The sequence below is a fragment of the Vulpes lagopus genome, chromosome 22, assembly GCF_018345385.1.
Source record: "Vulpes lagopus strain Blue_001 chromosome 22, ASM1834538v1, whole genome shotgun sequence".
In the NCBI taxonomy this organism is placed as follows: Eukaryota; Metazoa; Chordata; class Mammalia; order Carnivora; family Canidae; genus Vulpes; species Vulpes lagopus.
In genome coordinates, this window is record NC_054845.1 from 11997599 (window position 1) to 12012240 (window position 14642).

The 14642-nt window shown below is 34.6% G+C and overlaps 1 protein-coding gene across 7 annotated transcripts in view; it reads left to right on the forward strand.

Moving 5' to 3' along the window:
- Positions 1 to 14642, forward strand: part of NBEAL1 (neurobeachin like 1) — a 188017-nt gene that overhangs the window by 74054 nt on the left and 99321 nt on the right. For all 7 annotated transcript variants that reach the window (XM_041737494.1, XM_041737498.1, XM_041737495.1 and 4 more), the window contains 10 exons: positions 705 to 837; positions 1676 to 1795; positions 3468 to 3771; positions 7539 to 7624; positions 9896 to 9985; positions 12352 to 12520; positions 12970 to 13103; positions 13558 to 13717; positions 13824 to 13926; positions 14459 to 14615. In XM_041737494.1, the coding sequence (XP_041593428.1) occupies positions 705 to 837; positions 1676 to 1795; positions 3468 to 3771; positions 7539 to 7624; positions 9896 to 9985; positions 12352 to 12520; positions 12970 to 13103; positions 13558 to 13717; positions 13824 to 13926; positions 14459 to 14615 (1456 nt within the window). The remainder of the gene's footprint in view (positions 1 to 704; positions 838 to 1675; positions 1796 to 3467; positions 3772 to 7538; positions 7625 to 9895; positions 9986 to 12351; positions 12521 to 12969; positions 13104 to 13557; positions 13718 to 13823; positions 13927 to 14458; positions 14616 to 14642) is intronic.

The window sequence follows — 14642 nt, forward strand, 5'->3', positions numbered from 1 at the left end:
ACAATAATATGCTGTAATTCCCAAACAGGAAAAAGCTTTTCAAGCCTCTAGTTTTTAAATGCAGGACAGTTTATCTGAAGCTTCTCTATCCTTAGGGTATATACAGTTTAATTATTAGTATTTTATTATTTCATTATATTGATTACATATCTCAAATATTTTGCTAGTTCTTTGGTTTAGAAGCAAAGTTCCTTCTTAAAAGTATTGTAAAAGTGGAGAAAAAGGAAAAATTTTTAAATGAATGCTGATCTTTTTGTTCCATTGAAAATGCCATATATTTATATGAAGGATCAGAAAACCTTTGTTTCTGTGGATCCAGACTTAATTCGATTAGTTCAGTAACTAATAAGTTTTAATACACCTTGTGATTTTTTTTTTTTTCACCTTGTGATTTTTAAGACTTTTATTCATGCTTTTTGAATCCTGTTTGAAAGAATTTTGAAGATTTGAAAGTTTATTGTTTTACTGTTGTTTGATAATGGGGTCCCACTCTTATGGCTACCTTTTTATAATTTACTAAACCAATTATTAAACCTATAAAAGAATTATCTTTAAAGCAAGATTGGACTGATTGATACGTGGTAGCAGAATGTAAACCACAGCATAATTGATAAAGATATTCATGATGATATGGTTTTGTGTGTTCCAGTGATGATAACTGAACAACTGACTTCAAAGGTTCTGATAACATATATTTTTGTTAGCTTCTTTACAGGAAGTGGCATGGGTTTTGAAGCTTTTATTACCCATTCAGGTATGTTGGTTGTGGCAGTGTGCACAAAAAGAGAATATGCTACAGTTATGCTTCCTGACCACAGTTTCTGTGATTCCCTCTGGGTAAGGTTTTAGGACATCACATTTAACTTTTTCTGGTTCTTTCTTTTTATTTGTTTTTAAGTTTGATTTGCCAACATATAGTATAACACCCAGCGTTCATCCCATCAAGTGTCCTCTTCAGTGTCCGTCACCCAGTTGCCCCATCCCCCTGCCCACTTCCCCTTCCGCAAACCTTTGTTTCCCAGAGTTAGGAGTCTCTCGTGGTTTGTCTCCCTCTCTAGATTTTCCCACTCAGTTCTCCTCCTTATAATCCCTTTTACTATTTCTTATATTAAAAACACATTTGGTGCATGTACATCAGGAGTTGTCTCCTTTTTGAGAGTTGATTAATTTTCACTTTAAAATTCTATTTATGTTGAAGTTTATCTATAAGGAAGTTAACATCATTATCTTCATCATCATAAATTCAGCAGCAGTAAGTTTTCTCCTAAAAAGTTAAAAGGAAATGTTAACATTTCTTTCAAGTTCTCTAGAATCTGATTTGATTTTGAAACTCCATTTAAAATGAGAACATAAATTATTAAAAACAATGCATTTCTGTTGCTTTTCTTAAAGTATAAATTGCTTATTAGAAAAATTGATTATAAAGAATACTCAGACTTGATAAGTGCAGAAAAGATACTTACAATTGTGTATAAATTTTCCAGAATAGATGTAAATGCTTTTATTGTACTACAGGAAAAATTGTCATTCACTTTAAGAACAGAATTTTAACCAAGATTTAATTATGCTTATTCTCAATGTTCTACTGTTCACACAAACTAATACTCTGAAAGTATTTATCATTCCAAAGATTTAATGTAATTTTAATCTTTAAATTTATGTCTTACTTTATTAGCACAACATAACCATTGTTCATATGCCTGGAAAAAGACCCTTTGGTCAGAGCCTTGTCTATATCTATGACAATGGACAGCAGAAGGTCTCTGCCCCTCTCAGATTTCCTGCCATGAATGAAGTAAGCATATCTAACCTATTCTTTATGGGACCCATTGATTGAGAACTCTTGGGGAAAAAATTTTTTTAAAGATTTATTTATTTATTTATGAGAGAATGAGAGAGAGAGAGACAGAGAGAGGGTGAGAGAGGGGCAGAGACACAGGCAGAGGAGAAGCAGGCTCCATGCCAGGAGCCCGATGCAGGACTCGATCCCGGGACTCCAGGATCGCACCCTGGGCCAAAGCAGGTGTCAAACCACTGAGCCACCCAGGGATCCCCCTTGAAAAATTTTAATTTAATGTAGAAGGTTCTGTTTTTTTTAAAATACATGCCCATAAATTTTAAAGGGTTTTCTATATTATAATGTGTAGTAAGTTAATATTTAATACCATTAGCCTATCATTATTAGATGAAGTTAGACAACATGTAATAAAAACAACTTAAAGAAGAAACAAATGTAGTTAAATTAGGCTTAGGAGAAAAAGACTAAAAATAGGAAAGCCAAAGATATTGAATAGTAGAGAGCAAAAGATTGTTTAATAAAGCTCCTCCAAGGGCGCCTGCATGGCTCAGTCGGAAGAGCATGGGACTCTTGTGGTTATGAGTTCAAGCCCCACATGGAGTGTAAAGATTACTTTAAAATAAAATCTTTTAGTAAATAAATAAAGCCCATCAAGTATACAAGGTACTTAGAGATTATTATGATGGGCTCTTTTTCATTTCTACTGAATTTAAAATAGTAATGAAGAAACTTTTTTTCTTTTTAGAAACTTTTTTTTAAAAGATTTTATTTATTCATGATAGACAGAGAGAGAGATGCAGAGACATAGGGAGAAGCAAGCTCCCGGTGGGGAGCCTGGTGCGGAACTCGATCCCAGGATCTCGGGATCATGACCTGAGCCAAAGGCAGATGCTCAATCACTGAGCCACCCAGGTATCCCAGTTATGAAGAAACTTTAAGCCTTTAAATTGTAGTCAAATATAAACCAGAATTTATTTACTGAGATGATTCTTTTTTTTTTTTTTTTAAGATTTTATTTATTTATTCATAGACACAGAGAGAGAGGCAGAGACACAGGCAGAGGGAGAAGCAGGCTCCATGCAGGTAGCCCGATGTGGGACTCGATCCCGGGTCTCCAGGATCGCACCCCAGGCTGCAGGCGGCGCCAAACCGCTGTGCCACCGGGGCTGCCCTACTGAGATGATTCTTGAAGAACATTAGTGTAAAGGTTTTTTGAAAATTATTAAATAATTTTGAAAGAGCTTTTTAAAAAAATGATGAAATACATTATTTCCTAAGTCCTTTTAGGATTCTAGTCATTGTTGTTATCCATCCTGATGCTCATTACAGAATAACGTGTAATTATTATTATTTATACAAATGTTTAGCTTGTTTATAAATTTTAAGGGCGAAAAGTAGTTTCCTCTATTTGAGAATACAGTAAAATTGTTAAAGATTTTAAAAATACTCATTAAAATGTGAGTTATAAAAGTAATGCATCTAAATACCATAGGCCAAAAGTAACATCTGTAATGACTTATGTGTACACACATTATGACCTAGTAAAATTAAAACTTCCTGTTTTAGTTTCCATCTATTTGTTTTCTTAATTTTATGTACTGTTTTTTTTTCAATATCAAGTTAGAGATGTAATTAAAATTGTGTAATTTATTTTGTTTCTTATTCTTAGCCTTTTATTTCCTGCTGCATTGGTTCAGCTGGGCAAAGAACCACGACTCCTCCACCATCCCAAATTCCAGATCCGCCTTTTTCTTCCCCCATTACTCCTCATCGGACATCATTTGGTGGAATTTTGTCATCAGCCTCCTGGGGAGGATCACTTGAAAAATCAAAACTGATTACCAAATTGATATCAGCTGGAACCCAAGATAGTGAATGGGGATGCCCCACATCTCTGGAGGGTCAGCTAGGGTCTGTTACCATCTTCTACGAAGCACTACAGCCTCCTCAAGTGAAGGCATTATATTTAGCAGGTGAGCATGTACAGTCATACTTCTTAAACTTAGTTTTTTTGTTGCCTGCGTGTATTTTGAAGAATATATTTGATCTCAAGAGTATATTTGTATTTGTAATGGAGCTGAAAGGGAAGAAAAAACTCACTACATTTCATCCTCCCCACCTCTAACTTGATTGGGGTATTATTGATATAGAACATAGGTATGTTTAAGAAGTACAGTGTAGGGATGCCTGGGTGGCTCAGTGGTTTAGCGTCTGCCTTTGGCCCAGGGTGTGATCCTGGAGTCCCAGGATCAAGTCTCACGTCAGGCTCCCTGCATGGAGCCGCCTTCTCCTTCTGCCTGTTTCTCTGCCTCTCTCTCTCTGTCTGTCATGAATAAATAAAATCTTAAAAAAAAAAAGAAGTATAATGTAATGATTTGGTACACATATATATTGCAAAATGATTACCACAATAAGGTTAGTTAGGACCTCTGTACCTCACATAAGTACAGCGTGTGATTGTGTGATGTGTGGTGAAAGCATTTGAGATCTACTCTCTTAACTTTTTTTTTTCTTAAGATTTTATTTATTTATTCATGAGAGACACACAGAGAGAGGCAGAGACACAGGCAGAGGGAGAAGCATGCTTTATGTGGAGCCTGACGTGGGACTCGATCCCAGGTCTCCAGGATCAGGCCCTGGGCTGAAGGTGGAGCTAAACCGCTGAGCCACCTGGGCTGCCCTACTCTCTTAATAACTTTGTGGGATATAATATAGTATAGTTAACTCTAGTACACCATACCTTTTTTTTTGGTAAGCTAAATAAAGCAAACCTTTAGGAAATATTTCAAATATCCATAATAACGTCTATATTAGTCTGTTAGGACTGCTCTAACACAATACCACAGACTTGGGTTACTTAAACACTATTTCTTCACAATTCTGGATGTTTAATTCCAAGATCAAGTTTCCATCAGTCTTGGTTTCTGTTGAAGATTCTCCCTGGCTGTAGATGACTGCCTTCTCACTGTGACCTCACATGGCATCTTCCCTTGGTGTATATGCGAACAGAAAGATGTCTATTCCTATTCTTATGAGGGACCCTTATAACATCATTTAACTTTAGATACCTCCTTAAAGACCCTATCTCCAAATATAATCACGTAGGGGGCTAAAACTTCAACATATGAGTTTGGGAGGGACATAATTCAGTATATAATATTGCCAGTACTTTTGACAGATTTTAATAAATTGATGAAACAAAATATAAGTCTATGTTTATAAGAAATCATATGATTGATTCTAAAATTATGTGTCTTGTTCTAAGACTTGTCATTTTTATATTAATATACCTGAAGAAATGAGGACAGAAGAATCCTATTTCTTGGATAAGATTACAAGCTATTTTTGTTTTGGCTTTTCCTTTTTCTTTTGGCAGTGATTTTAAAGATACACACTGTTATTATTGGATCATAACTATTTTCAAAATTATATCTATATTCTAGTAGGATGTTCAGGAAGTAAACCTCTAAGTATTTATATGTATCAACTGCAAAAGAGTTATGTAAAAATATCTTTTTTAGATTACGTAAGAATCTTGAAATGAATGGGACTGCCTAGACTTAATTTGGATTTTATTTTTATAATTCTTCCAATTTACAGTTCTACTTTTACAAATAATAATTATTTGTTGTATAGTCTTCTTAATGATTGTTTGGATGGTTGCATAATATTTCATTGAATCTATATTGCATAATTTACTTAGGTTGTTTATAGTTTTTAATTTGACATAAACTTCAAGTATTAAATAAGATGAGCTATTGTACTTTTAGTGTTTTTCCTTAATTTGGATAGGTTCACTTATAATAAACTCTCAGGATCTATATTCAAAGTATTTGAATTTTTTTTGGCTCTTAATACATGTTGCTTAATCTGTTTCCAAAAGATATATACCAATTCATAGTGTCTACTAGTTAAATGTAAGTATACCAGTTTCACCACAGGCTTATTAAGGTGGAATGGTCAGTACTATTTCCTTCATTTTTTGATTTAAGATGGGAACTTGTTATAATTTGTATTTCTTAGATTTTTTTTTTAGTCTTATTAATTCACAGTTCAATTTCTGTGGTATCTATTCACATTATTGGTTGATTGTTTTGCTATTTTATCTTATAAATTTAAATTACGTTAGATAAATTACTAAGTAAATTTTGTTATATTTGATATTAGTTTTCTGATACCATATAAAATTCCCTTTCTCTAGTGGACATCAAACAACCCCCAGCTTTTTTTAGGTTTTAGATAAACTGGAGGTGATGTAAAAATAAAGTTCATTTGGCTAGTATGTTTTTTTTTTCTTTCCTTTTCAATCAGTCAATCTTATTTATTTCAAAATTTCCTTCTTTTACCTTCAACAAAGATACATTTCCATTCCTTATATCTTTGTAACATATCTCCTAGTTTTCTACATGCAGAATTTATCTCTGATTCTTATCAGTTTGTATAGTTAGCAGAATTTTAACTTTTAGAAGCCTTAGTCTCCCTTGAAAACAATATAGTAAGTAAGCATGAACCCTTACATCCAAAGTCTTTAGACCTAAGTTGATGAATCAATAAAGCACAAACCATGTTTACCAACAGACTCAAAAATCCTTAGTTTCTTTGCAGTAAGAAATAAAAACCGTAAATCTGTGTTTTGTAAGCAGTGCTTTAGTGCTTTACCCAAACTCGAACCCTAACCCTAATCCTAAATTGGGTTCTTTTTTTTTTTTTTTTTAAGATTTTATTTATTTACTCATGAACTCATGAGAGACACAGGCAGAGACACAGGCAGAGGGAGAAACAGGCTCCACGCAGGGAGCTTGACGTGGGACTCGATCCAGGGTCTCCAGGATCATGCCCTGGGCTGCAGGCGGCGCTAAACCGCTGAGCCACCCGGGCTGCCCCTAAATTGGGTTCTGACTCAACCCAGCCCCATAGCCTGGCCCAGAAGCACAAGGGACTGACAACACATAAGCGACACCAGAAAACTCAGCCACCCACTCGGGGAAATGTGGCCATTTGGAAGACCAGCAAATATCTAGAACCCAAACAATTGGAAGGGCCTCCTGAGCCCAGTCATACATTCAATGTCGCCACTGCACATTAGCTCCAAGCCTGAGCCTCACGCTAAGCCTTGCCCTCAACTCAGCCTTCTGGGGAGGTCTCTACCATTTGGGCGGATGGGAACCTCCAAGCTCCTGGGCCCTAACCCTAACCCTAGATTGAGTTCTGATCTGACCCAGCCCCAGAGCCTGGGTCAAAATTCTGAGGACTGGTGATACATGAGCAACACCAGAAAGCTCGGGACATCCCCTAGGAGGAAAAAGTGCCGTTTGTATGAGGGGTAGACAGCAGGAGCTCAAGAAATTGGAGGGGCATTCTGAGCCCACACTGCACACCAGCCGTGCATCTGAACCTCACTAACCCTTGCCCTCACTTCAGCCCTGTGGGTATGTCTCCCCCATGATAGCAGATGGGACCCTCCAAGCTGTTGGAACCTCACCTTCTTCCTAACCCTAACCCCTAACCCTAAACTCAGCTCTCCATTGAGGTGTCCTCACTGCTGGCCGATAGGTCCCTCCAAATTCCTGGGCTCTAACACCCTAGCTTTGCATCCAGATTTTGTACCATGGCTAGTATGTTTTAACTGTGTTGAATAGCTTGAAACAGCTTAATTTTAAATTTTATTCTGATTACACAGAACCAAGGAGGCCATATATATTCAGTGACATTTGTGTATGTGTGTCTAAATAATTTTCAGGTCCAAACTGTTTAAGTCCTTGGAAATTCCAAGAGTCTGACATGGCTGACCTGCCTGGTAACATCCTTCTTCACTACACTGCAAAGGTGAGAATAAATGTATGGAGTGTATCTAGTTGTAACTATTCTGTGAACTAGAATTCCATTTTTGTTCCTTTTGTCATTTCGATGGATATTTGAGAAGGATGATCTTGAATTTCCATTTAAAAATTACTAATTTTCAAAAGAAGAGGAGAAGCAATAAAAATTAATTTGCAACTCTCAACTAGGATTCAAATGTTAATCATTATTTCATCCCAGTAGTATGAGTGGGAATCGTTATAGTTGGAATTTGTACTAACGAATTGATGTCAGTAAACTTACATTATCCTACTGTTTTGGAAGGAGAGATTAAATAGAACAACTTTTTTTTTGTTTATTTATTTATTTATTTTTTGTTTATTTTTTAAATGTAATACTAGCAAGAAGACAAACCAAAAAAAAAATGTTTATTTCATAAAGAGAAATAAGAAACTACTTATATGCAAGCCCTTTTTCCTTCAAAGACTTACCCAGTGAAAGTAATTAAGATCAGCAATAGCTGAGGGAAAGATCAAGTGTAGAACTCAAAGGAAGAAAAGGAAAGTGACATAAACAATATTAGTTGCCTTCATTGTGCCAAATGTTACATTGACCCAGAAAATGCTTTTGTTTGTGAGATTATACAATGTAGAAATTTTTTTCTAGGTTAGCCTGCTAGTACATGGTCATAATTTATTACTTTGAAAACTTATTTGTGATATCTGACCTAATGAAATTTACTTATCATTTATATTATCCTTAACTTTTTATTTTGATTAATTTCAAGCCTAGAGTGTTTGAAGGAATGGTAAACTAAAATCATATATACTCTCCACCTGAATTCACCAGTTATTAACATTTTGCCATACCTGTTGACTTTGTCTCAATCTTTTGTGAAGATAGATTGATGTAGCTATCAGACACTTAGAAATACCCCTAAATATTTCTATGTAATTATTAACCTACCTAGAAAAATTATCAGTAATTTATGTACTCTTTCAAACTTTCCCAGTTTTCCCGAAAATATTTTGTTTATTAGCCTTTTAAAAATTTAAATCTGGATCAAGGTTCATGCATTGTGTTATCTATAAGGTCTCTTCCGCCTCAATCTTTTTTAATGTTTGCCTTTTGTAACACTAACTTTTTTCCAAAGATATGTTTGTCTACTGAACTAGACTTTTAAGTTATTTTCTTGGCAGGAACTGTATCATATTCTTATGTTCACTTTTAGAAGTAGAAAGGAAATAATTGAATTTAATCTCACTAATGTATTTAGTAGCATGTTCTAGACTTAATAGCTAATTGAGTCTTTTTGGCATTATGGTTGTCATATTCTCTTTTCAAATTTAAACTTGATAAAATTCTGTAATAAAATAGCTGTTAATGTTTTTCCTCAAGAAATTCAGTATGGCAAATATATACAATAAACAGTTTCTTCGAAAAATATTTCTTAAAAATGGTGATAATATAATATGAGTGTTCTGTGGTTAAGTTTGGGGAGATGTATTTTGTATATCCATTTAGAGATTGATGATACCACTTGAAAAATCTTGTTAAAAACTAGTTTACTTTTGTTTTATCCTACTTTTTTCATAAGTTATTTGGGCATAGAACATGTTCTGTTTTTTAATCATACTTATTGACAAGTACTAGTCTGGGAAAAGGTGCTCTAGAGGGTTTTTTGACAGTCAGCAGTTTTTCATTTTTGTGCTCATGTGTAGGAGGTATTAAGCCATCCATTGCTGATAATTTTTTGAGTGTCTTCTTCAAGCCAAGAATTGTGCTGAACTTTCAGGATATAAAGATGAATAAAGTGTCTGACTTTAAGAAGCTTATAAACCTAAAGTGAAGTAAATATGAAAAAAAATTGCAGTATAATTTTGTGAGCATCTTTTTTTTTAGCTGCCATTTAGAATAGTAATATTAAACTTAATATTGTAAGCATCTTATCATTGACTATTCTATATACCCTTTTAAATTATGGTGAAATGGGCAGTTCGGGTGGCTCAGTGGTTTAGCGCCGCCTTCAGCCCAGGGTGTGATCCTGGAAACCCAGGATCGAGTCCCACGTCAGGCTCCCTGCATGGAGCCTGCTTCTCCCTCTGCCTGTGTCTCTGCCTCTCTCTCTCTCTCTGTGTCTCTGCCTCTCTCTCTCTCTCTCTGTGTGTCTCTCATGAATGAATAAAATCTTTAAAAGAAAAGAAAAAAAATTATGGTGAAATGTTTCACATATAGTTAAAATGATGTTTTGTCCTCATTGTGCTTAGCTATTTGCCATATTTTCCTTTTTATTCTTAGGCCTGCAAAAATTCAATCTGTCTTGATTTATCTACTAATTGTTTGCATGGGAGATTAACAGGAAACAAAGTAGTGAACTGGGACATCAAGGTAAGTAATGATGAGCAACATACTATGTTGAGTTTATTGAACCTTTTAAAGAGTTTATCTTTTAAGCACCACCAGTTTTTTTTTTTTTTAAGATTTTATTTATTTATTCATGATAGTCACACAGAGAGAGACAGGCAGAGACACAGGCAGAGGGAGAAGCAGGCTCCATGCAGGGAGCCCGATGTGGGATTTGATCCTGGGTCTCCAGGATCGTGCCCCGGGCCAAAGGCAGGCACCAAACCGCTGCGCCACCCAGGGATCCCTAAGCACCACCAGTTTAATCTGAGTAATAAGTCCTGGTGAATATGTTTGCAGGTAAGATATACAGTTTGAAGTATAAACAAAGAAGTAGAATGATTAGTTTGCTTGAAAGTTGGTTACCTTCTTAAACTACGTTTGAATTTAACAGTTTCCTTTAAAAGAATATACTGCCTTAGTTTATTGATCTGCTTTTAAGGTATTTAATCCCTAAACTTATATGGCAGATATAACCAGAGAGCACAGGTGAGGGGTGGAGCTGAGGAAGAGGGGCAAGCAGATTCCCCACTGAGCAGGGAGTCAGCCCAATGCAGGGTTCAATCCCAGAACCCTGAGATCATGACTTGAGCCAAAGTCACATGCTTAACTCACTGAGCCATCCAGGTAACACCCCCGCCTCCAGTTTATTTATTTATTTGAGAAAGAGAATGTGCATGCAAGCAGGGAGACTTGCAGAGGGAGGAGAAAGAGAATCCTCAAAAAGGTTTCCCACCACTGAGAGAAGTCCCAGGACCCCAACTGAGATCGTGATCTGAGTGGAAGTCAAGAGTGAACCTTCAACAGACTGAGCCAGCCAGGAGTCCCCCAAAACCCTGTTATTTTATAGTCCGTTAACACCCATCAAGTATGCCTTTTGTTTCAGTGGAACAGAGATCATTAGGATAATTCTGCCAGTATAGAAAATGAACCCATCAGTTGTTAGTCCATGTTATTCATATGGTATAAAGCATTTTTCTCTTTGACTTTGAAATGAAACCACTTAATTTTACCTGTTAAAATGATAAAATTAAAAAATAAATAAATAAAATGATAAAATTTATGACATTTGTCCATTCATAAGTTAACTTTTGCTGTCACTTAATAAGATTGGTCTCTGAGGCTAGTTGTAGGTACATATTAGTTGTATATAGAAAGCTGATTATTTGTCCCATACATTATATTTGAAAATCAAAGTAGTTTTTGGTGCCTTGAGTTACAACTACAGGGAAATCAAACAGGAACAGAATTAATGAGAAAATGTTCATTGTATTTTTTTTTCCTTCAGAAAACTATGTTTTACTTTTAATTTTTTGGATTTTTTAAAGACTTTTTAAAAATTTGTTTCAGAGGTAGAATTTAGTGATTCATCAGTTGCATATAATGCCCAGTGCTTATTATATCAAGTGCCCTTCTTAATGCCCATCACCCATAAATTATCCCTTCCCCTACCCACCTCCCTTCCAGCAATGTTCAGTTTGTTTCCTAGAGTTCAGTGTCTCTTATGTTCATTGTATTTTTATACTGCAACAAAATCAAACAAAATTTGTTAAATGACAACAGAGAAAAATACTTGCCATTCAGAAAGCTAATTTACTTGCCTATACTCTTAAAAATCAGTATGAAAAACAGGCAAAAAGAATGAAAAGGGTTGTTTAATAATGAAACTGAGTCTAAACGACAGATCAGAACATTTTAGCAGTTAATGATGGCCAATCTTGGGTAGCACCCAGCTCATCAGGCACTAAGCACTCTTTTATTAGCTTAATCTTGGTAACAACTTTACAAAGTGAAAATTATTATTATCCTCATCTTACAGATGAAGAAACCAAGGCCAGAGATATTAGTAACTTGTTAAAGAATGTGGACTATATTTTGTTAAGCTATGCAAAATAGTCACTTTGAACTGTGGTTGAAGCCACCCACTTCACCTTTTTTGTTAAGTAAAATTAGAGAAGTCAGTCATATTTCTACCACCAGTTGTATTTTTTTTCTTAATTTATTTTATTATACTTAATTGCTTTATGACAGTTGATCCCTCTTGTATCATTACTGTTACATTTTAAAGTCTACTTATGGGGTCAAGTTTGGATTGCCTGTGTTTGAAATCCCTAAACTTTGAAAAACAAAGTTTTGGTACAAAGGGTCTGGCATAGTTTTGAATATTGATTTAGTGACCCCCATGGCTACTCTTTAAAGCATCTCCCCAAACAAGAGTTCCTTTAACTTAGGCTGTCCTGTGCATTGCCTAAAAGTTTAGCAAAGTGTAACCTCACACAGGCTGTATAAATATTAAATGACAAAATTGCCATTGTTTTATAAGATTAAAAAATTGTAATTTTATTTCTCAGGACATCATAAACTGCATAGGTGGATTAAATGTACTCTTTCCTCTGTTGGAACAAATCAGCCGCTTTGGTGAAGGACAGATTTCTGAAGGAATGAATGAAAGCACAGTTTCTGAATTGATAACTCCTGTAGAAGGAGATTGGGTCGTATTGACCTCCACAAAGGCATCAGGTATCAAGATATAATTAACACAAAATAGTCATTGAAAATTTGGGGATTAATTGAAACATAGATAAAATGTCTTGCCACTGTTAGGAGGAAACTTAACAATTTGTAGCCGAAGCAGCCCATCCCTAATTTTACTAATGTAATTCCAAAAGTTCATAATATTTTAGTCAAAAAAATTAAGACGTTGGTTTTATTCTTGCTATCCTTAGTTTGTACTATGAGTAGAAATATGACAGCATTGCTAAAATTATGGTAAAGAAAATATTTGCATGTGTATGTAAGTATATGATACACAATCGCTGGTTTCTCTGATATTTGCATTGTCCCAGTGACCTTTGGAAGCAGATTGCTCACCCAGATCTTTTGTTTATTACAATATGCATTATAGCAGAAAATGTGATAGAAGAGTGATTAGAATAATTATAATTAATGACATGTTCACAATTCCTCAGAGTCAAGATTAGAAAGAAATTTAATTGCAACATTTATCTTGATTGTGAAACACTTTATTCAAAGACATCCTATCAACCAGGACAATCTCATTCACTCCCATGGAGTTGCCACTCTTGGTGCCTTACTTCAGAAGGTGAGCTCGTTTAATATTTGTCGGTGTGGCTAATGATTGTAATTAGCAGTTTGTCTTTAGGGTTTTTCTTCTTACTAAGTAAATATTTTTAAATTACATTATTATGGCTTCAGTTATATTCATGGATGTAACTTTGTTTGACAAGCAGATTTTTAAAACCTACACTGAATCACTTTTTTGCAAAATTACTCACTTAGGTAATAGTGTATAATCTTTTATATATAGGATTTTGTTAGTACTGGTATTTGGGATATTTGATAAATTTAAGACTTTTAGGAATATGACATTAGGAATATATGTTCTAATGTACATTGGAAAATTAAAGTTTAAATTGTTTCTATTTTTGTAACAAAGATTCTCATATTTAGATGTTCTGAGTTAATCACTTGAAATTTGATGTAGCTTAATGATAGTTATTTAAACTAAAATTAACAAAACTCTGTTTGAATTTCAGGTGCCAAGCGCCTTGATGGATGTTAATGTACTGATGGCAATTCAGTTACTAATTGAACAGGTATCATTAGAAAAAAATATGCAGCTTCTGCAGCAAATGTATCAGTATTTACTTTTTGACTTCCGTATTTGGAACCGTGGAGATTTTCCCTTTCGAATTGGTAAGAGCATTCTGTTGGATAGAATTTTATACTTGTTATAGAAATTTATAACTACCTATGGGATTTTATTTTAGGTATTCATTTAAGAGTGAACTTTGTATTTTAGGTCATATACAGTATCTTTCCACCATCATCAAAGACAGCAGGAGAGTTTTCCGAAAGAAGTATGGTGTGCAATTTCTCCTAGATACACTTAGGATTTATTATGGGTATGATGTCCTTGCTCCTTCTCAGTGTGATACTGTTTTCTGCTTGCTTGGAATATCTAGATTATTTATTTCCCAGTAATTCTAATATCCTTTAACTTCAGAAAGACAGGAGACTGTGGAGATTAAAATGATGAACAGTGGATCACATATATTGAATTTGAATCTTGTATTTCATTAATTGTCTGGCTGAAGGCAACTTAACTTTTCTGTGCTTAAATTTTCTTGTCTGTGACAGGAGATATAAACCTGTGATATCCTATGGTTGTTTTGAGAATTAAACTAAATGCATTAATAATATGCAAAACACTTAAAACTGCATCTGACACTTAGTGTTGCTTAAATATAAGCTGTTTAACTATTTATATCTTTGTCATTGAAATTCAAGGTTTTCCTTAAAAAAGAAAACAAAGATACCATGAATTCTAATAATTACATGGAAACATCTTTATTCAAATTATGAATTTTTTCGTGTAAAACACTAAAATGTAAACATTTTACATTTCAATTCTTGCACTTTTACTTTCTCTTTCAGGACTGATTGTAAATATAGTGAGCTGTCTTTAGATGACGTTCGAACAATAAGGACTTCTTTGTATGGACTAATTAAGTATTTTCTGTGCAAAGGTGGAACTCATGAAGAGATACAGAGTATTATGGGTTATATAGCTGCTATCAATGAAGAAGAACAGGTATTATGCCCAAGAAAAGTCTTCTTA